This window comes from Anas platyrhynchos, chromosome 1 (assembly GCF_047663525.1).
Source record: "Anas platyrhynchos isolate ZD024472 breed Pekin duck chromosome 1, IASCAAS_PekinDuck_T2T, whole genome shotgun sequence".
In the NCBI taxonomy this organism is placed as follows: Eukaryota; Metazoa; Chordata; class Aves; order Anseriformes; family Anatidae; genus Anas; species Anas platyrhynchos.
In genome coordinates this window covers 76,061,656-76,086,441 of record NC_092587.1, presented here as the reverse complement: position 1 = coordinate 76,086,441, position 24,786 = coordinate 76,061,656, and the positions used below count along the sequence as shown (strand labels likewise).

The 24,786-nt window shown below is 37.3% G+C and overlaps 1 protein-coding gene across 19 annotated transcripts in view; it reads left to right on the top strand.

Moving 5' to 3' along the window:
* ABCC9 (ATP binding cassette subfamily C member 9) overlaps positions 1-24,786 on the top strand; it is a 76,466-nt gene that overhangs the window by 11,768 nt on the left and 39,912 nt on the right. For 16 of the 19 annotated variants that reach the window (XM_005023005.6, XM_005023003.6, XM_013102924.5 and 13 more), the window contains 12 exons: positions 494-660; positions 1,314-1,556; positions 6,973-7,167; positions 10,293-10,457; positions 11,963-12,118; positions 14,845-14,979; positions 16,226-16,388; positions 17,003-17,043; positions 17,970-18,112; positions 20,824-20,932; positions 22,159-22,269; positions 23,190-23,262. In XM_005023005.6, the coding sequence (XP_005023062.1) occupies positions 494-660; positions 1,314-1,556; positions 6,973-7,167; positions 10,293-10,457; positions 11,963-12,118; positions 14,845-14,979; positions 16,226-16,388; positions 17,003-17,043; positions 17,970-18,112; positions 20,824-20,932; positions 22,159-22,269; positions 23,190-23,262 (1,701 nt within the window). The remainder of the gene's footprint in view (positions 1-493; positions 661-1,313; positions 1,557-6,972; positions 7,168-10,292; positions 10,458-11,962; positions 12,119-14,844; positions 14,980-16,225; positions 16,389-17,002; positions 17,044-17,969; positions 18,113-20,823; positions 20,933-22,158; positions 22,270-23,189; positions 23,263-24,786) is intronic. The other 3 variants (XM_072042230.1, XM_072042216.1, XM_013102932.5) reach the window with 1 other exon arrangement.

Genomic DNA, 24,786 nt, shown 5'->3' with positions numbered 1-24,786 from the left:
ACAACCTGAACTAGTAATTGTCAGATACAAACCAGGCTGCAGGATATAATTAAACTGTATATACTTTGTTTCAAAATAAACACATTTCCAAATGCACACCTATGATGAACCCTACTATTTCAAGGATGCAATAAGATATTTGTCATGTTAAGTGATTTTTACTTCATTTTAATAACAGAGTTTCCCATCAGATTGTCTTCAATGGACTTTTTAACTGTGCAAAGACTCAACATAGTGGATCTCTCTGAAAGGTGGTAGCCAAGAAAAGTAAACAGTGACTTGTGAAAAGAAAATGCAAAGCAAATCTCATGATCCCCATCTCCTGACTTTGACATTACCCTTGGCCAGCCTGCAGGCTGGTGATACAGAAGATCACCATGCTTGCATCAAATTAAGCCTGAGAATATTTCTGCTTGAGAAAGCTACAGCTTCTGCAGCATTATCATAGCTAAACTATGTATTTTATAATGATGCATGTGCACCTGTTTTACAGCTCTCTTTCTTTATTGGGTAATGGCATTTGTCACCAAAACAATCAAGCTTGTCAGATACTGCCAGGATGGTGTGCCATTTTCTCAGCTGCGTTTCTGCATCACTGGAATTATGGTCATTCTCTATGGACTGCTGATGGCTGTGGAGATCAATGTTATTCGAGTTAGGGTATGTGATTTCATGATCAGGTTCTGAAAAGATATCTGTAGTATCTCAGGGATGAAGATGGATCATTAGTCCCAGTAACTGTAACTTGTGTCAAGTTTACATCCAACTTTGTCTTATCCATGAATGTCTCATTAATTCTGTAGAAATCAATGGGACCTGGTGTCTTTTTTAAATATATCCTTGATTTAGGCCCTAGACTTGTTATTATGTGTGCATATGAATATATATACATACAGAGAATACATATGTGTATATAGATATACAAGCATATTAGTGCATGTATAGGTATGTGTGTGTGTAATCTGTACAGTATATGTTAATGCAGATAAACTATATATGCATAAACAAGCATATGCTTTTACCCATTGTAATTTAAAACATATACCAAGAGTTCTTTTGTTGCTATTCAGACAGATAGGTGGTACTGGTAGGGTATAGTGGATTGTCTACATACCACAGTGGTCAATTATTTGACCGTTACATTGTCAAAATGGAAATACTCCTGCTTAAATGCAAATGTATATTTGACTGTAATGTATAATTGCTTTTACATGCAAATTTGTCACTGCAGTTATATTATACATATTTTTTACTAGAAATTGCACTTAATAAGATAATTCCTGGGGACATGCTGTTTATTATCTTCTTTCCAGAGGTATGTATTTTTTATGAACCCTCAGAAAGTAAAGCCACCAGAGGATCTACAGGACCTGGGGGTGAGATTTCTTCAGCCCTTTGTCAATTTGCTCTCAAAGGCGACTTACTGGTGGATGAATACTCTCATCATATCTGCTCACAAGAAACCTGTGGACTTGAAGGCAATTGGGAAGCTCCCAATTGCAATGAGAGCACTGACAAATTATGTTTGCCTCAAAGAAGCATATGAGGAACAAAAGGTAACCAGAGATGTCCATGTCATTGTCTTGGCTTTCAGAACCGTAAAGTCACTGTGAATTTCTTCTGCTTCTATGAAATCCTTGTTTTAGGATTTTTAACTTAGGACTGTTTGTTCCAAGGTAAAACTTGGCATAGGAAGTTCTAATCCAATAGTTACTGTTTGGTTTTAAGTGAATTTACAGCAGGGGAGAGTTGCCAAATTGAGAGCAAGTGGAAACTAGAACCATAACAGAATGATCACTTGCTGGATTCCTCTTTAAAAAGGAAAGCTTTGTTTAAATATTAGATATTCATGACAGCATGTTAATTTAGAAGTGTATTCTAATGATGAGTATTTTCAACTGGAAATACTCATCTTCACTTTCTCCTTAGAAATTCTGCCTTAGAAATGTTGCATGTTTAAGTAAATGTTGTCCTTTACCCTTGCAAGAGGATACAAACTCATGGACAAACCTGTCCATATGACGTAAGGGCTCAGCTGTGGTTTTCGTCTAAGATGCACATTGGAAGGGGAGCATACAATTAAGAATGTTAATGCAAGGGGAAGCTGGAAAGAGCAGCGCTCTCCACCCAGTAGCTGGTGGAGCTGCAGACTATTCTGTGGTCTCTGATATGAAGGCCTAATAAGTACAATTCTTTACATTTTAATAGATTGAGGTTGCTTCTTTTGCCTTTTGTAATAGATTTTTAGGCTATCAAAGAGTCAAAGACTCTACTTTAAGCAGAAAACTACGGAGTCATCAGAATTGGGCTTTTCACACCAAAGGAGAAGTGCATCTCTTAGACCAGCTCCTTAAAGAAGCATTTGATACCTAAATCTTACTTAGACCAATGAGCCTTAGACACATACATATCCCTGAAGAGCTCAGTCTTGTTCTTTTCTTTATCACAAGCATACATGACAGTGCAAGCATTTGTCTGTAGCTCATTTATATATTCAGATATAAATGTGTGCCTGCACAAATATGTGATTCAGATTCCAAAAGGCAACTGAAGTGTTATTGCTCCTGTGCATGAACGCAAGCGTTCAGCGCATAGCTTCCATCAATGTGCACCATGAACATATGAACACTTGCAGAATTTTGCCCATACATTTGCATGAACCTACATTTATAAAGATGACTTACATCATATTTTTTTTCTTCCTGTTGGTTTGCATAAATGTTTGAAGTCTCAAGGTTATGATAGCCTCTATTTGTGCTAATATTCTAAAACAGGCTATAACCCTTAACTGGTATGTTATAGACAGTGTGGAAGTAAACCAAAGTGCTAAAAGCAACATGTTGATTTTGTACATGGCTAGGTTAGAAAATAGCCACAGAATTTGGAAGGTTGCACGGTCTGCAATCTGGAATAGATGCTATGTCACTGTCTCTGTTGACAGGGTTGACATTAACCTTCCACAGGTGGTGAGGGAAGCCCCCATATCCTCTGGATTAAGTTGGGTTACCCCTGCCTGCACCTGCAGAGATCTGATCTCATCTGTACTCCCTGGCCATGTGGGAAGGCTACTGTTCCTTTCCAAAACCTTTTTATCACACCTTGATGAAAGACATTGTGCATGAAAATGAATGTTTTGTATTGTAAAATGCCTTTGACACAGCTCACATGAAGTGTGGTTTGTTGCTATGTTGTTGTTTTTCTGTCCATTCTGTCTGAAATTTAATTTGAAGGCATACCAAAAGATAAAGCAAGAGAAATTAATTAGGTTAATGACCGTTTGCTCAAAATCATTGTTTTCCTGTTCTGTGTCCCAAGCAGATCGGACTGTAGGCTTGTAGGGCTGAGACCAATGTTCTGTGGCTGCTATATTCTGCTAAAATAAAACGCCACTTGAGTAATGATGAAGTCTGTGAACACTGGGTGGAACCTTTTCTTCTTACCTTTGATGCCAGTAGGATCACTCCTGAAATCTGTATTCAACTCTTTTGACAGAATCCTTCTGGCTCCTACCAGATGAGGGTTTGCCCACTGACACATGAGACACTTAGTTAACACACAGTTAACACTTCTTGGTGACAAATCTGAATTCACTATTCTTTTCTTACATTTACCAATCTGCATCAAGCAGTTCTTGGCATTGTTAATTCAAACACTGCTCAAAATTATTGACTTATAACTATTTTTTTCAAAGCATCAAGTCATTTAATTTTAATATCACTTTCATGCTGCATTATATTTTATAGACTATTGAAGTCAGTTATCAGTAATGTTATCATAATATAAAGTACTTTAAAAGAGTACAATAAAGGCTAAATAACTGGAGATAGACATTCTACTTGTCTGTTAGTCTAGTAGTCACTACTGCCAAAGTCATTCCAGCTCTTACAATAAGATACAGGTTGTTTGTTACAGGATTTGTAGATTATTTGTAACAGGCAACATAAAATAGAATAATCATAAAATAGAATACAGCATGTGTTCTTTCAAAGTAGAAAATATTATAAACTAACAGGTAAAACATGCTCTTTTCATAACCAAGCTTACTTAAATATGTTGTTTGAGTTTTTTCCTAATCAATGTATTTGTTTTTTCCTAAGCGATGTTTTTTCCTAAAGGATGTATTTTCAGTAAAACACGCTGCAGTTGGATTTCCTTTACTTTTTTTTTTCCTTCAGTAAATATCCTAAAAGATAGACACAATATATTTTCTTGCTTTTCTAGGTAGTCTGCCCTAGAAACTGAAATACTTGATCACTGTATTTTAATCTCACCATTCTAAGAACTGTAACAGTGGATAGGAAGGTTGCTTCTGCAAAATAAGCTGTGGTGCACACCATGTGCATAGGGTTAGACCTTTAATGCATGTTCCCAGTTCCCACTCTATAAAAGAACATTTTGGCTGAAGATAAAAAATTCTTTATTAAGATTAAGATGATAAAAAAGTCCTTAATAATATCAAACTAATCTCTCACAGACAAATTTTTGGACCGATGTACTACATGTGAGTAGGACTTGTCATATAATCCTTAAAAATATTTTGATTGTGTTTCTGCTGTTGCTTGGTGTTGTTGTTTTTTTGGTAACTGTACAAGTGGTCTAGATGTTTCAAACCACAAACTAATGCATATACCACATATCCAGGAGAGATTTGCACTGTACACCATACTATACTGCAGCTCATAACATTAGGCCTAGAGGACCATTCTGTAAAATCTCTTGTGATTATTAAAAAAAATCCACTATTCTTTCTCCTCCATTCACATTAGATGCTTCAGTTATGTTGAAGTCCTGATTAAATACAAAGAGAACAAACATTGTTAAGCAGTAGAGATTAATAGTCTAACAACCCTGTGACAGATATTAAATGTCTAATGATGTTTCTATTTTTCTGTTTATAATTAATGTCTTTTTTTTTTTTTTTTGGTAGAAAGTTGTTTGAAGGAATATGGAATGACTTCACAAATTGAAGTGGCAGGTATCAGGGAAAGACAATAACTTTAAGGCTTACATTTGATCTTTTTTTAAATTTTTTTTTTGTCTTTGATATACTTAGCTTGAATAGCAAGGAGGATGACAATTGCACTTGTAATTAGAATATTAATTTAATTTAATTAGTAGAATTTCAGTGAAGAGTAAATGCATTAAATGCAGTGATGACAATTATGTGAATTTTGTATAAGTAATGAAAACAGCAATTAAAATAGCAAAAAAATAATTAAAGAAATTAGAATTCATCATTACCATTTCCCAAATTTGCCATTGATGGAATGCCCAGAATAGCATGTGTTGTTGTTTCTAAAAGATGACATGCATTTTCCTAAGAAGGTAACTTAGCTCCTATCAAACTGTTAAAGTGCAGGTCTCTGTAGCTTCCTGGTGAGATACAGATGTGTAGGAGTCCCTGGGTGCAGAGTTGCCCACCGTCTGCTGTTGTGGTCTGGATTGCCCCCAGCAGCAGTGAGGATGTGGGCACAATGCAGGGCAGAACATGCATAACACCCATTCGGACCAGGTCACTCTGTCAGTAACATGGTTTCAACAGGAAAGAAGAGGCTTGAGAAAATTGCACTCTAGCTCCTATTTCTAAATTAGTTCAATGGGATTCTTAGTCTGTCTGATTCCACCTGTATTCGTTTATTTATTTATTAATCTGGTTGTTTCATCTTCAAGTGTCAAAACATCTTTAAAATTTGGTCTCTGCTACCTGAATAATCCAAAGTTTGTCTGTGACATACATTCTCCTTGCCTACAAGCAACAAAAAAAGAGAATTGCTTCTGTGAAGTGGAGAGCCTGAAAACAGCCTGTTAGGTCTGGTTTGTCCCAGTGCTGCCTATTTCTACTACACTTCTTGCCATTGGTTATGACCAGCCTGGTCTAATCCCTAGAAGCCAGCAAACAGTTATCTGGCCCTCCAGTACATTTGTATATTTTTGGCACCATGGGAACATTCTACCTCACTGTTGAAGTGGCACAAAAGGAAAAAAAATTGAGAAAAGAGAAAAAAAATGCATGAAGCAGACAGACAATACAGACATACTAGCTTTTTGTTGGTTAACTTGCTGGGTCAGGGGCCTGTTATTACTGGGCTTTACTTAAAATGTCTCTGAGAACACTCAAGAGTGCTTGGCTTAGGTTATAACTTGCAGGCATTTGTGCTACTTGAAAAATGACAGATGCTTTTTTACAGTGTCAAAAGCTGCTGCCCAAAGTGCAAGACAGCACTCTGCAGACCATGGATCTGTTAAATAAACCTCTTTCTTCTTAAGATTAAAAGGGCCTCAGCAATATCAGTACTTCTCTGACAAGGCTCAGAGATATCCATTGGCTGGTGTTTTAGTGCAAGAGTCAAGATATTGCACAGATTCACAGAACTGAAGGCTCAAAAGGACCATTAGATGATTTAACATTACCTCCTAAAATAGCTCACCACTTTTACCTTTCTGAGTGCAGTAATTAGTGATTAGCTGAAGTATAATCTTCCCGAAAGGCATCCAAGAGAGAGAAAAAAATCCAGATAAATTAAATGATGTTCTTCTCGGTGTCTGACCATATTTTTTCCCTCTCATATCAGAAGCCTTTGGATCAAGTTGTTTCATACCTACTGTGAAAGTAAAGATTATCCATAGGAGCAAGGGCTTGAAAGGTCAGACCCTTTCCTGAGCACACGTGACAAATAGCAATATCTACATACCAGTATGCTTAATCTGTATTTGCATCCCTGTGTTCATTGGTTCAGAAAAGTTTTAGGGTTTAGAGGTGAGGAACCACAGTTACCAAGAGTAGGCAGAATTTGAATTTGCTGTGAACAGTGTCTGAAATCTGCTGATACCTACATCATGTTTGGTGCTTTGTCTACCCTTAAAACACCCTGCGGGAACCATTTGGGCATCCGGACAGGAATAAAAGGGAAGTTGCCACATACTGCCAAGGAGGCCTCTTGGTGCATTGACACCTTTCTTTCTGTTTTCCAGAAAAAGGTAGCAGACCAGCCCAACCGGAGTCCCTCAATATGGTTAGCAATGTACAGTGCTTTTGGACGACCAATTCTTCTCAGTAGCACCTTCCGTTACTTGGCTGACTTGCTGGGTTTTGCTGGGCCATTATGCATTTCTGGCATTGTCCAGGGCTTCCAGAACACAACCAATAACACAAATACAACAGAAAAGGTAACACGACAACATGGATTAAAATATTTTGTTTGGCATAAGTTCTTGATTGATATCACATATTTAATACTGTATGTTCCTATATGCCTATGATCATCGTTGTAATGTTTTATTATTACTTTCAAGCAAATTGGGTATTTTTGGTGAGAGACCATCAAGTTATAGACCTGAGTAGTGAAAGTCTTGGGTATGAATGCAGCACAGGTACAGAGGTAGTGCAGGCTTCCCCCAGCTGCCCAGCTGTCTGCCTCTTTGTGGAGTCTGTTCTGAACTTCTGGGGAGAAGGAACAGCTTCTGTGCTTCAACTGTGCCTCCTCATTTCAGGCAGGACACCTCACTGGTAGTGCCCCAAAGATGGATTCAGCAAGGAAGAGTCTGCGGATTCTGCCTAACTTCTGTCCATCTGTCTATTTGTCAGGCATTGACACTTTGAGCAATTTGCAATCCATTTTCCTCTGAGAAGCCAAGAATAGTCACCCTCTATGACTGATTATTCTGCTTGTTGCTGTGATGAAATACACTGAGTATGTGCAAAGTTGAAGGTCATCCATTTTGTTCAATAGAATCCGTTCTTCTAGAGATGCACAAAAGTTGCTGGTTTACATATTTCAAACTTCACTGAGACTGCACTTTCAGATTATCACCTCCCAAAGCACTGAGCAAACCTCTGATGCAAGACATTTTCTGTCATAAGAACAAGAATTTGTTAGTAACTAGTGAAAACATAAAGACAACATTTATTTTACTAGCTGACATCATACAAAACACAAGAAAGATATTTTCCTTTGTCTTTTTTAGGGTATGGAAATACAACCATACACTTTATATAGTGAATGTTTTATATTTGAGTGAGCAGGTATATAATGGAATAAAATTTTCCTCTGCAGATAAAAGATTTGACTGTCATTGTTATCCAATCATCTTCTTGGCTGCTTGCTCCTGACATTCATTTTCTTGACTGATTCTCTCAATTTGGCTTTAGACTCTCATCCAGCCATTACACTGAAGAAGCAGAATGTAACTGTGCAGCTTATCAAATAAAGCATTTTATCATCTTTGAACCTCCACATACTGGATTTGAGCCACAGAATTAAAAGGCAAAGTACATCTTTTGCCTCAAAAATAGGTGGTGTGTTTTGTTTTGTTTTGTTTTGTTTTGTTTTTGCTTGTTGAACAAACAAAACATTTTAGTTTGGGAATGATCATTTCTGGATCTCAAATGTAGTAACCTGTACCTTTTCCCCTTCCTTTATCTGTTGCACTCTTCAGTGAAGTGTATTCTTTTGTTGCATTTTAATCACCACTGCCTAAAAGGAAGATTAAAATCATCAGAGAACTTGAAAGTGCTCCAAGAGGCTGGCTTGGTGACAGTTACTATTTCTGTTGGATATATTTCAGAATACATTTGCTTTTAATTTACAGATTTTGATAAACTTTCCCTTGGTTGTTCTTGCTATTATGTTTTTCTCCTTTAAATTCTTTCTAGCTTCGATTAATGTAAATTACTTGAATTTTATGAGAATTTTACTTCATGAGAACCCTATATATATTGATAAAGGTATCTACAAATGGTAGTTTGTTATTGTTATCCCTACTATGTACACATGGGGAAGTTAGATTTATCTGACCAATTATGCACTTAGGCAGCCCTCGTATCAAAAAGTCTTGAGCTAGTAACCAACTCAGTCCTATTATTTCAGCAGGATTTAGGTGTCTTACAGACTTTAGCTCTTTGGAATACACCATTAGGTGCTTATAAATGTTTGAGTACATCTATGACTTTTGGAATTTTATGGTTTAATTTGTACAGAAGATGTCTGACTGGGGACAGGAAATGATTCCCCCCAGCCCCACAACGGGTTCAGCCCAAACCCAGGCTACCCATTCACTGTGTCTTTGACAGAGGGAGGAGAGTGGAGTGAGGTTAGAAGAGAATAGGACAGAATAGAGCAGAACCAGAACAGAACAGAAAGAACAGAACAGTTCAATAGGAAGGGACCTTCAAAGGTGATCTAGTCCAATTGCATGACCACTTTAGGGCTAACCAAACGTTAAAGCATATTATTGATGGCATTATCCAAAAATCTCTTGAACATTGACAGGCCTGTGGCATCAACCACCTCTCTAGGAAGCCTGTTCCAGTGTTTGACCACCCTCACAGTAAACAATTTTTTCCTAATGACCAGTCTGAACTTCTCCTGGCTGGGTGACCATGGTGAAGTGCACCTGCAAGCTCAGGGCACCTGTCTCCTCCCTGCAGTCCTCTGGGAGGTTACAGCAACCCAGAGTGATGAAAGACTCTGTAATAGTGTAGGTACGCAGCTTACCTTTCAATATTTCCCAGACCTTTCATCTCAGCATCAGCCTGGGGATTTCAGAAGAACAGGCTTTTCCTTTCTTTTTTTTGTAAGAATTCCAGTAAATCCTGCTTCCAGCTGGATCGGAAATGCCAAAGGAACAGCCTTCCTTGCAGTATTTTGGTACAGTTATTTCCTTCTCTGGCTGAAACAGAGTAGCACAACGAACATAAAAAAGTAGAAAAGGAAAACAAATAAAGTGTTTTAAACAAGAATTGTTTTTCCCCGTAGAGGCATTTACATGTCATTTCATGGGAAATACTGGAAGCTAAAATATTTCTTTATTCAGAGTACAAAGGTAAAATAGACTATATTTCTGGAAGGAATTGCTTCCATATTGTACAAATGCAACATACTCAATATTGCAATATCAATGCAATAAACCAATAACCAATCACATGTTATAGAAAATACTATTTTTTCAACTTCTTCATGTGCAGGTGGAATAAGCTTCATCTTCTTCTGAGTGGTATTTCTATCCTCCAAATCAGAATTCAATGGATAAACTAATGATAAACCAAGCATGATAATCTCACTGTCCCTTTTCTGCTAAAAACAATTTATTTCAGAACTACTAGAAATTAGTGTCCTAAATCTTTGGAACAGGAACAGACAGTTTAAATTCTGCCTAAATGATTATTATACGTACAGCGGTAAGAGTTATAATTCCTGTAACTTTCCCATATTACCATCAATATATTTTATTCTAATGCAGAACAGACAATCCCTCCTTTGCCACTGTTGTCATGTTTTTCCTTTTATTTTCAGTCAAAGGATCCATCAAATTCATATCTCTCCTCAGAGGAATTCCTCAGGAATGTCTATGTTTTAGCAGTCCTGCTCTTCCTGGCCCTTATCCTGCAGAGGACATTCCTGCAGGCTTCCTACTATGTGACTACAGAAACGGGTATCAACCTACGAGGTGCTTTACTGGTGAGCAAAGATGTTCCCGTGATCTGCCAAGAAATTCACTGACATTAGCTCCCACTTTGTATTTTCATTTATCTTGTCTTTTTTTTTTTTTTTTTTTTTTAAGACTCAGTTAATAATAATAGTTTGAGAGAAGATATACACTGTATTTTTACACAGAAAACTAGAAAATATAATATCACTGACACAGCCAAAGTCATGGCAGCAATTCCTTTCACTGAGAACTAGACACATCATAGTAATATGGAGAAGTTTAACACTCAGTCTGTGCATCTAAGAACATATCTCTGCAGATAGTATTAGTCGTATGAAGATAAGCAGCATTGTTCAGCATATTGAAGTTTGAAGCTCTGTGTTTGCCTTGTTCATTTGCTTAGGAAGTTATTTTTGCTGACTGTGAACAGAGTCATCTGCCATATCATTGGCTGAGCTATGTTTTACTGGAGAGCTGTCCATGAATCATGAGTGGTGATTCTGAACAGTTATGCCCTTTTGCACAGAGCCCTGTGAGATGGGACAGGAATGATTCATCTCCAAAATTGTCTTTAAAGCCAGCATCCATTAACCCTTTGTGGAAGTCATGCTTATGAACTAAAGCCAGCAGCTCCAGCTCAAACTGTGGGCTGTAGCTGGAACATCCACAAACCAAACTCCTCAGAAAGTATCAGGACTTTGAGCAGAACAGAAGTTGGACTGATGTTCTCCCAGGTATAACTAACCACAGGATTATTGTGCCATCATGGAGGCTTCTGTTTCTGTGTGCACAGTGACTGATGTAGCTGTTTTAAACATTTTCTCTCTTCTCTCAGGATTGAGGGTGTAGACTTGGTGAAGAAAGAGTACCTGATTATTTGCTTATGTTTTTATGTTTCCTGGTTGCCAAAATGGGGTTCTATAGGATTTACCTTGCTCACAGACAAAACAGGGCAGAGAGTACAAATTATTCTAAAAAATTCCCTAAAGCTGCACTGTGTGAAATTTAATCATAGCTGTGACTGGGTTCACAGCATTTGTCTTTAAAATTCTGGTAGGTAGAAGCCCTAATTAACCTTAAACCCTGTTAAGCTCCTACAGATTTTATGGAAATAGATGGCTAGGTACAGGAGAGAAATGCAAAGGAATATAAATCCACCCTGTTCAAAATTTCATAGCTTAAATTCAACTATTTCACTGGAAACAAGAATTTCTTTGACAGTGCCCAGAAAACCAGGCTCACTATGTGTTTATCAAAAAAAGATCTGCCCAGTCTCCTCAATGTTGATGTTATCTTGTCATTTTGTTCTGTTTTAGGTCTGCATTAAACAGCAAAGCTTTTGGAGTTTTTAAAAGTCTGTTCTCTCTCTGGTTCTTTTTCTCATTCTGTCTCCATCTCTCTTTGTCTCAAGTGAGAGAGTGGGAGAAAGGCTGTGCTAGGTAATCACTGACACTGAAATGTGAAACATCCTGCTGCTGCTATTGCTTTATAATGACATAATTTTCATATATGCCATTTTATTCCTTTCCCACAGGCAATGATATACAATAAGATCCTGAGACTTTCCACATCCAACTTGTCCATGGGAGAGATGACACTGGGACAAATCAATAACTTGGTCGCCATAGAAACAAATCAATTAATGTGGTTCTTGTTCCTGTGCCCCAATCTGTGGGCTATGCCTGTTCAGGTAGAGCATCAAAGTAAGGGCCAAATGTCAGGATCCTCCAACCTGTTTGAAAAGAGTATATGTCTGCTGTGAGATTAACACCAAATTCAGAACCTCTAGCACTGCACTTCATGCTCATTTTCTTGGAAGAGGACTAACAAGCAGAAAGGTGGTCCGTCATCTCCTCCAAGAACTGGGAGGCTGTGTCTTTAAGGGCCGATAAAGAGAGGATTTTTTTTTTTTTTTGAGGATTTTGCTGTCATTGATAAGATCTGTGGCTTTAAAATTATGACCTGTCATCTTTTCCCTGCTCATCTCTCTTCGTCTACTGACACAAGTCATTGCTTTTGCTTCTGCCACATAGCAGCAGCACGGGCATCTCTCCAGAGCCAAGCGTTGCATTTGCAGTGCCCACTTGTAACTGCACTTTGTGGCAGGAACGAAAAGCAATTGAATTCTGCTCTGTGACTGATGGCAGCACCAACACTGTGCTGCGTGAAATGCTCAGAGGTGCTCTGATACAAACACCTGGTTGTTATCAAGGCTGGAAAAAAAGAGCAGATGTGTAGGAAGGAAAGGTAATAATTACTGTCCTGAAAGAAATCCTCAGAAGTACATATATAACTAAGGTCCTAAGCCACACTGATTTTCCACGAAGCTTGAAATCCTATAGCACCTTCAAAATTTTAGCTTCAGGTGGGATTGGCATGGTCCTAACCTATAGGTGATTCCATCAACACCAAACAAGTTAAAAATGGTATAGAAGCCATTCTTGTTGCCTGGAACTGCGTCAATAATTGATTACACTAGACAGCAGTATGACTACTGCTAATGGAAACAAATACTGTTTTTATGTGTATATTTTAGGATATGGTAGGGTTTAGATAGTCATAAAATAACTAATAGAGAAAAAGACACAAAAAAAGTTTGCGTGGTAACAGACGTTAGAAATAATGTAGTGGGTTCAGATTTAAGTTATAAATCAATTAAAAGAGGTTTCTGTTTCACATCCAGGTTTATTTGGAAGTGTTGCTGTTAATATCAGTGTCACTAAATGAACAGGTGGTCTGGTTCTACTGAAGGAATGTAATGGGCTTCCTCATCAGCATTTCACTTTCAGGGAATCAGTAGGCAGTGAACACAAGAACAACTTGATCATATCTTTGTCCAAGAATGAGCATAACATCACCCAGGAATTTGCACCTGATGTTGAATTTAGTGAGCATCTGTGGCCTGGGTTTTACTAGTCTCCTTCTGTGCTTAAAGCACTATAAATTGTAGTGAGTACTTTACAGCTCTGCTTCAACAATAAAATCGGAAGGAAAATACTATTTCCTTCTGAAAGTATTATGCAGTTGATGTCAGTGGCACTGTTATTGTGATAATGTGTCTTTATGCCTGTTCAGTTCAATTGGCAGCTCTTAGCTCTTTGAAAAGAAAAAAAAAAAAAAAAGAGAGAACGAAATAACCCTTGGTAACTATGGACTCGATTAGAAACATACTGCTTTGGAAAAGATGATGGAACTGTCTTGCCTTATGCCAAAGAGATGAGCTAGCAGGGATGTCCCAAGAAACAGCAGTTGTAAAGGCTGCCCCTTTCTCAGGCAGAACAGCTTCTAGCAAATACTGAATTTATATCTGCCCAGTGTGATCAAATGTAGTATAACTGGCCATAGCTTGCTGAATACTGTCACTAACCTTAGGAAATGTATCGTGTATCCAATATATTTGGCCTACTATCAAAGGGCAAAAACTCATAACGGGATTGGGCCTGCAGTAAGGATTTTGGAGTTTACCCCAAATAGAAATTATTACCTGAAATCTTGTACTTTTCTGCTAAAAAAAAGGCATCTGTGTATGTTAACTTGCATTACAGATGCCTAGAAATCTAAATAATGCTTTCAGAATGTTGAACTCCACTGATTCTTTATAATTCTTCATATTCTTTATGATTCTTCATATTCCGTATAATAGGGCAGATTTAAAGAGAGAGCTGAGTCATGTAAGGGAGAGCAAAACAAAGTGGGGAACAAGTTCTACGTGTCCTATTATCACCGAGGATCTCTCTGTACCATAAAGTGAAGCTTTATATTAAAATACTTATGTTATAGAGCTTGTATTAACTTTGGCACCAGAATCACGGTAACTGCATCAGAGTCATTCCCAAGTAAACCTGTGTGGGTACTGTTTCTAAACATTTTGTAGTGTTCAGCCAGCACCTTGGTACTTTCCTACAGAGCTATACAGTATTGATGCACACGCTCATGCTTGTGTCACTCCCAGCACGTCTGCTTTGTGCTTCAGTGCCTGTCTTAGACATGCCTCTGTCTGCAGTTGGAAGAGGACCCATAGGACAGAATGCAAAAGTGATTCATGACAGTTCCATGACCTTTGAATGCTTCTAGCTTGATGTAAGGAGCTGTAGTGTAAATAAGACTTGAGGCCAGTGATTCTGTCAGATGCCTTGGGGCAAGCACCATCTTTTTTGGTGCTACTTCAGTTCTTTGGAATCATTATCTGGAGTTAGGACTACCAGGCACCAAAATAAACTGCAGTTAATGTCAGAAATAAAGGCATCTGGGTTCATTTCCCACACTTTCTAAACATGACCTTCTGAAATAAGGTCTCACTCAACTCCTAGGAAACATTTAGCTGTTTATTAGAAGAATAAATATATAGATACATTTGCTATCATTCCAGTGTATTGAAATCTACTTTTCCTTCTACATATCTTTTTTTCTTCATAGATAATAATGGGTGTCATTCTACTCTATAATTTGCTTGGAGTAAGTGCGTTGGTTGGTGCAGCGGTTATTGTACTGTTAGCTCCAATACAGTACTTCATAGCTACAAAGTTGGCTGAGGCTCAGAAGAGCACACTGGTAAGTAATTTATATTTGGGGCAAGCCATCACTTAATTCCATCATTCTTCCCTTTCTGTTTCTCTGTGGCTCAGCAGCCCTTGCTGTCTGAGAAAACCACCTCAATGTTTGTCAGAAAGAATCCAAAAAAAGTGTGTGGGCCTTGGTTTGTCCTCTCTACAGAGAGTATTTTCACCCAAATGGCACGGTTTTCTTTGAATTCAATTCTATGAAAGGATGTTACTCCTAAATTCAAATGTTGTATTTCATGGGATGTTACCAAATAGTACAAGTGACTGATAAATTATGGCAGTATTTTACTAAAGAATGACAACCCCCCTCTATTAAAGAATACAACCCCCTTCTGAAATGGCTGGAGGTTACACTCTCGCTCCAAGCGAATTCTCTAAAACTCAGCTGGCATTGCTGGATTAATATCTGTTGCGCCCTCTTCTATGCTGCGAGTTTATTTTATTGTCTAATCTAGTTTACCAGTTGCAAGTGTTTTCTGATACTTTGTCTAATGTTTAACCTTATTCTCATGGCCCTTGAACTTTTTTGATCAGCCTTTGATGTGCGAGTCCTCAAATATTTAGAGATCATTGTTATCTTAATATTCAGTAAGCAAATTATATCTAAGTGTATCTACTCTTCAGCACACTTCAATCCTGTTGAGTTATTGCAGTTTATAACAATAGAGGATTTATCTTCTGCACTGTTTCAGAAATCTTTCTTTCACCATTTCTGAATCTTTCTTTTTGCTTTCTTCTGAATTTCTTCTGACTCATAAAATCTTTTGGATTATGATTTTACCTGCACATATGATCAATGTTTTCTGGTGAGGAACAATTAGCTAAATACATGAATAAACATCTCACCTATTTTCATGATCATTCTGTATGAATCCCAAAATGAGTCTTGTATCAGCAATTACACGTGTAGTTTTCCATCTGTTCTTATGGACACCATCAACCTACTAATCCACCTTCCCAAGTTTCAACCTGTTTGAGGGATTCAGGTATTTTGTTTTATTTCTCTTCTCAGAAAAGAGTCATTTTTCCTCGTGATTGTAAGTATTTTAATATCTCCAAAGAACCTGAAATTGTATGTTGCCTTACTCTGTTTGACAACCGAAACCCTATGCAAAATCACAAACAAAATTATAATTCTTTAATGAATTTTACAAGAGAATTAAAGGGAAGAAAAATTCTCATTAAAAATACAAAGCATTGTCAATTTCTTATCCTTGTTTTCTTTTGAAATAAAGGACTATTCTACTGAGAGATTAAAGAAAACCAATGAAATACTAAAAGGCATAAAGTTATTAAAGCTCTATGCCTGGGAGCACATATTTTGTACTAGCGTAGAAGAAACAAGAATGAAGGAACTCACCAGTCTCAAAACATTTGCTCTTCATACATCTCTTTCCAGTAAGTAACTGTTTTTAGCTCTTGGAAATGCATCCTGTTCCTCATGTCAACATTCCTTCTGACTTCAGCTACAGTGAGATACAGCTGTGTCTATGACATTTTTCTGTGTGGAATGTATTACAGTAAAAAGACATGACAAATACATAACACAGAAACTTGAGAAGATGTCTTGTTGGTTTTTGTAGTAAGTTTTCTGTCACCTTAATTATGACATTACAACTACAAGTTGTTTTATAGTAAGGAGTCTCCAGATAATATCAGAAGCTCTGATTACAGCAAAGATAAATTAGTGTCTAAAGCAAATTGTATTTCTTGTACTGAGGAAGAGCTGAGGGGATAATGTTTTAGTTATGTTGCATAATAATTGTGCACATAAAACGTTTCATCCAAGTTCACTAAAGTATACAAATGAGATAATTCTTTGGCTTATTCATTTGTATGTTTAAGATCTCTCTGTCACGGAAGGAAATTTCTTCCTGCAGAGGAATTTTCCCTTGGGAGTTTTCAGTACTTGAATTGGAAATACCTGGATTATTCTATTTCCATATAACTAATTGTAAGACTGTTTTTTATATGTCATGTAATCTGATGCCTATTTTATCTCTCTTCCCCAGTTTTTATGAATGCAGCCATACCAATAGCAGCTGTTCTTGCAGTAAGAAATGCTTTTTTTCACTCTTTTTCTTAAAAAGGGGGAAAGAAAAAGAGAGGAGGAGAAAGAGAAGAAGGACACTGGTGTTATTGCAGGACCATTTTTTACAGTCATAAAAACAGCACATGAGTTAATACACGTGTGCTGGCTGGAGCATAGCATGATGTTAGAAAAGCCCATTCCCAGTACTTGTATTTCACCAGCTGTAATTCAAAAAAATAAAAAAAAATAAAAAAAATAAAAAATGAAAGGCCCATTTTATAAACTCAGAAGCTCTCATTTTGAGAGCTCTCATTGTGAGTTCTCATTTAGGTGGCTTTGCTTTTCTGTTGTCTAGCAGTGAAAAATAATTCCTGTTACACAGTGCATTGTAAGCCTCCATTTCAGTATTCACGAAAGCATACTACAGAGTTTAAGGAGAAATAAATTTTCCTTGTCCTCTGGCCAGATATAAATCTCAGCCTTCACTACAGTAGTTATGGCCTGCTGGTCAGTAAGAATTCTGCAGAGACCAAATTCTGGCCTTACTCAGAGTATGATGATGGTGTGTACCAGAATTCAATGAAATATAATAATAGTTTTGTGTCTGTGAAAAAAGTAAAAACATTTAGTAGATTTTTTTCTAAGTTGTCTGTTTTCTCTAAACACTGAAACTTTACAAAGTTTCTATAAAACTTTACAAAACTAAACATTTTGATTTTACAAAGATTTTTATTTTTCATTCTTAATTGCATGAGTCACTTGAAATTTCTTGCAAATGTTTAGATTCTTTTTTACTTTAGCAGGACCCACCTTTCTCTTCAATTTTCTGGAATTCCCAGCAAACTGAGATATGTAGTTATCTGCCTTATTGAAGTAAAACATTTTTTTTGTTTTCTTTGTTTTCAAGAGCCTTTATACTAATATGCTCTGTTTTTCCGATGTGACAGACATTTGTGACTTATGCATATACCAATGACAAGCCACTGCAGCCTGCCCAGGCCTTTGCATCACTGTCATTGTTCCACATCCTTGTCACACCATTGTTTCTGCTCTCCACTGTGGTTCGTTTTGCAGTCAAGGCTATCGTAAGGTAAGCAGTCCTTTTAGTTTCTCCATCTCTTTAACATCTACATTCATTTATACAGCAGGAAAGGTGCTGGAGAAAAAGGTTGTTCCTACCTAGTCACCTGGAAGAAGATTTAGAGTTGGGACTCAGAATGTTTATAAGCCTGAGAGAAAACAGAGTAACCATTTCTCTTCACTGCATGATACAGAGACAGATAAGTGTTCTGTTCTTTTTTGTAACTTCACTAAGTTTCTAAGTCTGGATTCAAAACCAGGCCGGTCTCTCTTGTGTTGAGGTTGCTTCTCTTCTCACAGTGTTGCCACCTGTCATTGCACTCACATAGTACTTTTCTGGGCTATAGCCAATGCAGAGGCTGATAAGAGAAGCTGGGTTGCAGTTATCTAGTAAGGCTTGCCTTGCTGGTACAAGGAGAGCAACAGGCTGAACTTGACCTCCACAAAGGATGCATTGTGCTTCAAGTGAGAAGTTAGTATAATCCTCTCTCATTGTCTAGTGATAGCATGGACTCTCTTTTGAAAGAGAGTGATTGGAGGAACATAAGGCACTGAAGAACTAATTATGCAAGAGCAACAGCACTACAGGACTTTTCTTATAGAGGAAATTCTAATTTTTTACTGTCATTCCCCTGAATGACATTAAAGAGGTGCAGGAGAGGAAGCAGAGCAAGGCAGAAATTTGGGAGTTTTGTCTCCAAGTCCAAGAGATCTTCATGTCAGGACAGCAAGGAAGCTGGCACAAAGTGGAAAAAAATAAAAAATAAAAAAAATTTAAAAAAAAGAAAAAGGAACTCATGAAATGTGTTACTTCATCAGAAGCATGTATGTGCCACGCATACACTTCTGCAAGTAACCTGACAAAACAGCTTCCTTTGTGCTGGGGTACAGAACACTTAATCTTAAGGAAGCTGGTTGGTAGTAAGTCAAACTTCAGATCTTCAGCTATTGCATCAGTGGTCTATATGGAAAGAGTCATGGTCATAGGGCAGTTATCTAGAGGTAGGCACTGCCAGGCTGCCCGAAGAGGAACAGACTGACACCTGATGGGCAGTAACATGTCAGAGGCCAAGCACTAGCAGGACATGAAGATCAAACTAGCCTTCCCACCTGGAAGGCTTAAAATAAAAAATCAGTGAGACTTCAGGCTACACAGCTGTAATTTACCAGCACTCATTAATAAACAAAAACAAATTAAACAAATAGTGTTTATTTTTATCAAAGCAGCATCAGAGCCACATGTGAGATTTTCCCTACGTTGCAAATGATTTCTGACTAGTGGAAAATATCAAGTCTGCCCTATAAATCATCCTAGCCTCTACATCTTTGTACTATATTTAATACAGCCTTGATATCAAAATGGTGTGGACATTTTCCTTAGCACTGCTGGCCATCCCTCGGGACATTATTTAAAAATATGTTTGCCAAAGCAAACTTTATCCTTTGGCAATCTTCTTTGCTATCATCTTTCTCCCATGAGCATCACATCCCCCAAATAAAGAATGAATTCCATCAGTTAAATATATGTATATAAGTATGCACTCATTTGCGTTAAGGTTAAAACACTAATACTGTGGTCAGAATCTCCATTTTATTTTAAAGAGTAGTTCTAGTAATACAAAAACTTTTGAGGGTACCTGTCCTCATTCAAACACAAAGTAATGTTTGATGTCTTATTAGGCAGATGATCAGAGCAAGGTTTCTTATCTTCTACAAGATAAATTCTTGCCTGATGCAGATATACTTATGAAAGACTGAAATTCTGTTATGTGAGTGAGACATCTAAAGAACATGTATACTGGCAAGAGGAAGCAATGACAATAGCAGTACATTCTTGCTAGCCACTACCTCTGTAGCTTGAACAGCTACTGGTTATTCCATACAAAATGCTCAGACAGGTCTTGAAACAGGTCTACTTTCCCATTTGCAGGTTCATGTTCAAATCATTCATCTAAAGGTATATACCCTCCTGCTATCTCCTGCACCTAGATCTTAGTTTTCACAAAGTGATGTAGCTCGACCGTGGCAGGTGGGAGTTTATGTTCATCTCTTCCTCAGAATGATGGAGCCAGGTACTTATAGCAGTCTTACAGGAAGTGGGACAGAGGGAAGATAAAGCCTTTCTGAAGAATGAAGAATTAAATGAACCTTTGTGCTGTATTTCCCAGGAAGCAGTTTTACAAAGTAGGCATAGAGAACTCTTGCTGTATTTCTTCAAAGCTGGCCATGGCTGTGCTGTTTTGTGTGGTGTTGGGTCCTGTTAGAATGTAGTTTATGCCAAAGCTGTGTTCAGGATGCACCTACTGCACTGATATTTTCAGAGGATGCAGGCAGGTGAATGACTCATTTATGCACCCTGACTGTGTGTAAACATGTCAGAGGCACAGAAGAGAGAAGTCTGCTGAGACGGAAACCATATTCACAGAGTTCTAGCAGCAAGCACATGACTTCAGTTCTCCTCTTCATTTCCAGCTACCACTGCATTTATTTCATCTGTCCTCCTGATAGGTGAAAATTGCCCCAATGGCAAGTGAAAACTTGCAGACAGTTAATAGGAAGAGGAAAATATCCCGCAAACTTTTATTGAAATATTTTTGGTGTATCCTGCTGGCTGGACTGCAGATAACTGGAAAAGTACCCATGGAAACCTGGGCTTATTTAACTCACTGTCCTGTGGTTGTTTTGTTGTTGTTGTTTGTTTTGTTTGTTCGTTTGTTTAAGTGTACAGAAGCTGAATGAATTTCTCCTCAGTGATGAGATTGGAGATGACAGCTGGAGAGGTGGGGACAGCTCTGTGGCTTATGAATCCTGTAAGAAACACACGGGACTTGTAAGTTCTGTTTCATGGAACTGAATTTCAAAGCAGAGAGCCCATACAACCCAGGACAAGGCCAATGGCCTGGCTGATAGGGTTCAGGTTTTTTTGGCTTCTTACCTGACATTACTGATGACCAGTTTTATAACTGTCCCAGGTGCATTTTCTGTGTTTACAGGGATTGTTCTGTACATTGACAGAATAATGGTACATTGGGCATTTTTAGGTAGGACAACTCCCTGCTCTGGGAAATTCAGGACTGGAAGTGGAAGAAAACAACACTGAAGTTTGTGAAATAGGAATTAATTCCAAAGTGCTGTTGCTGGAGTGCTAAAAATCTAGTGAATTTGAGTAAAATTTGAGGAATAGTTCTAGCCAAGACATCAATTACAACAATTAAGATGATTTGGGAAAAGATATTTTTTTCATTTCAAAATTTTTCTAAAGCTAGATAATTCAATTGTTTCAAACTGATGATTTCATTTAAAATGTGACTAGAACTCAAAGAAAGCAACAGAAAGAGTAAGCACAAAACAAGCTTTCTTTTCAGCTGAGTTAACCTTTCCAAACCAAAACAGCATATTTTTTCTTCTGGCTTAACAATTATAATAAAGGAAATAAAAACAAAATTATTTCAGTGTTTACTTTGTTTCTTTTGTCTACGTACTATGCCTATTCAGCTCAATACAGTGTTGCTTACAAATACCCCAGGTAGCTCTAAACAAGCTCATTCTACAATCAGAATTATGCATTAGTGGAGGATTCTGCACAAGCTAGTATAATATGCTTTTCACTGTTGCATCTATTTTGCTTCCAAGAACCAAGCTGGTAACTCTGTGTGTCTTCAAGTCACTCTGTGTGTCTGTTACTCAGTTTTACTGACACAGCTTTGTTTGGAGCTATCTCAGGTAGAGCAGACACACCTAATAGTTTGAGGAGGATGACAGAGCTGCAATTTGGTATAGTTACACATGGGAGACCAACATCAAAAAGATCAATTCCAGTTCTTCACTTAAGGATGATTAAAATATTGCAATATGTACACCACAGTATAGTGTTTTATCACACATATTGAAAAGCACTGTTTTCTTCTTGTGACCAAGAATGGTGGGAGGAAAGGGAATGGACTTTCTTTTTTCTATGGAACGAAATGCTTTCCTTTCTTGAGAATTCCAACTCTTCTCTTCTCTTCTCTTCTCTTCTCTTCTCTTCTCTTCTCTTCTCTTCACCTCACTGTTTAGCACACCAAGGCCATCAACAGGAGGCAGCCCTTGAGGTATCAGCTTGAAAGCTATGAACAGCCATCAAGGAGGCAAACACGTCCTGTGGAAACAGATGACATTGCAATCAAGGTGGTTAAAAAAAATCAACACATACCGTCTTCCTGCTAAGTACTACAATACTAGAAAGCACCTAATTGCTGTTCCTCTTCCAAAGGCAAATTGTCCATTGCAAGAACAAGAAAAAAAAATAAAAATAAAAAAATAAGCACTTTACCCAAAAATAAAGTGTGAAGAATTGTCTTCAAACCAATTCTTTACAATGTTTCCCTGTCTTTTTAGGAAACAAGAGGCATCATGAGTCTAAAGGAACAAAAACTAGATAATCTGATTCTCAGAATTAATACAGGTTTTTTAGAGTTTCCCTTCATGCACTTCTTTTTCACTCTTAGAACCAGGATCAAAATTTGTGTCATTTTTTGTCGTTTATTCTGCCATATTATTTTAAGTTATTTTGGACAGCTTTTCCCCCCATATGTCCTTGTTCTCTTTGCAAATAATGGTTCATTGGAGGTATGCACACAAAGGCCAGGTTCCACTGGAGAATATTTTTCTTATGGCCAGCATGAACCTTGAGAATATTTAATGTGTACATTGGGAATCCATTCACAATAGGCCATATATCACAATATGCAGAATTACTCATTCCTTGATAAGCCATGGTATTTTGAGTGTCGCCTGTGAAATCTTGTGATCATTATATTCAGTGTTTAATCTTTTATTTGACAGAATGAAAGTGTTTGGTACAGCTCAAGATCACAACTTTATCACCTTTCATGCTGTGTATATATTTGTGTATGTAACCTTTCTTATTCCCAAATTTTTCTGAGTTTGACAATCTTTTCTAACCTAACTTGCATTTTTATGTGTCTGTGTGAGAATACCTCATCATTCCTCATAGGTTTTTTTTAGTAACATATTTTAAATACAAACTAGACATTCTAGATTTTGCTCCTCATGTTTCTATATCTGACATGATAATTGTTTTGTAGGTGACCAACGGATACTTTTCATGGGGAAGCGGTTTAGCTACGTTGTCCAATATAAACATCAGAATCCCAACAGGTATGATAAATGCACATCTTAAAAATGAAATATGTAATATCAGATTGCTAACAATTCCATTTCTTGATGTCGTGAAAGGCTCAAAAATACATATTTAGTGTTTTTTTTTTTTAATAAAAAATTAGGATTAAAAATATACACAAAGTTATGAATTATATTGGGTATGGAACTTTGTCATCAACATGAAGTACTATATATACACAGAAAAAAAATGTAGTTTTTATATACCTGTATTGTTTATATTGCTTTTATAATAGCAGGAACAACATTAAGAATAAATGTAAAAAGGATGGTTGCAGAAAAATACAATTTTTATTATGAACAAAAAAAAAAGAGAACTCCAGACTTCTTCAAACCACAGGTTCATCTAGACCAGGATTTTGTTTAAGCAGTGGCCACCAGTCGGTGCACAGGGACACAGCAGTCATATATTGTACTTCTCTCATTCTTCAATGTTACCGTCTCCCAGTACACAGCTGTTTTTATCTCAGTGTATTCCTTGACCTTCATGCAGTTTGTCTTTTAAGGAATCCTGAATTAATTTCTTTTTCAAGTAGTCGTTTGGTTTGCCTCCTCTACATTTCTTGCATCCACAACATCTTTTGGCTAGGAGGTGCACAGGTTTACAAAACATTGATTTGTTTTGGAAAACCTATGAAGCAAGTGCAAAAGCTATTTTTTACTTTGATAATGGTGAATACTATAAAATTCCTAATGCTGGTCTGGTGGTATTTCATGTTATTAAATAAGTCTTTATATATATGAATATATATGTATTATATCCTACTGTTTACTTTCAAAATAGTTTGTTCCTTTAAGCTGACACATGTTGAATGTCACATAGCTGGTTAGTAATCCTAGAGTACATTATTCTACATAATCTTTCTCACAGTAGCATTAGGTGTCCTATACATGGATGAACACTCCTTTGTGCTGGCCCAGTCCCACCTGTAACACCAGGAGCAGATCTTGGCTCCAGGGAGTTTACAATCTAAGGCCACAGGTTCACAAGTTTGGTCAGCCATTCTAAGAACTTACATACTTTCGAAGGAATGAGTCCGTTAACACATTATCTGGCAAGAAACTCACCTGGCAAAAGCAACAAATAGTGCACTTTGTGATTTCAATAAGTTTGTGGCAAGATCTAACACCATTACCACCGTAGGGTGGAACTGCAGATGGAAAAGTGGGGTGAGGAGGAGGCAGGAGGAAGAGTACAGCAAAGGAGAAAAGAATAAAATGGATCTTCTTTCAGAAGCAAACACTTCTGTGATTGGCCCAAATTTTCATGGAATCATGGACTGAATCCTTACTGCCCACCCAAATTATCATTTGACCCTAAATAATTTTTACAAAATAATACATTCTCATACAATGTATGATAATGTATGTCAAAGCAATATTCTTGTGCTTATGGAACTTGGTGTGTACTTGTACTATCCATAAGTGTACTTCTATAATTGAACAGATGCAATGCTATCTAATTATATAGCGTATACTAACAAATTTAACCAACTATCTCAA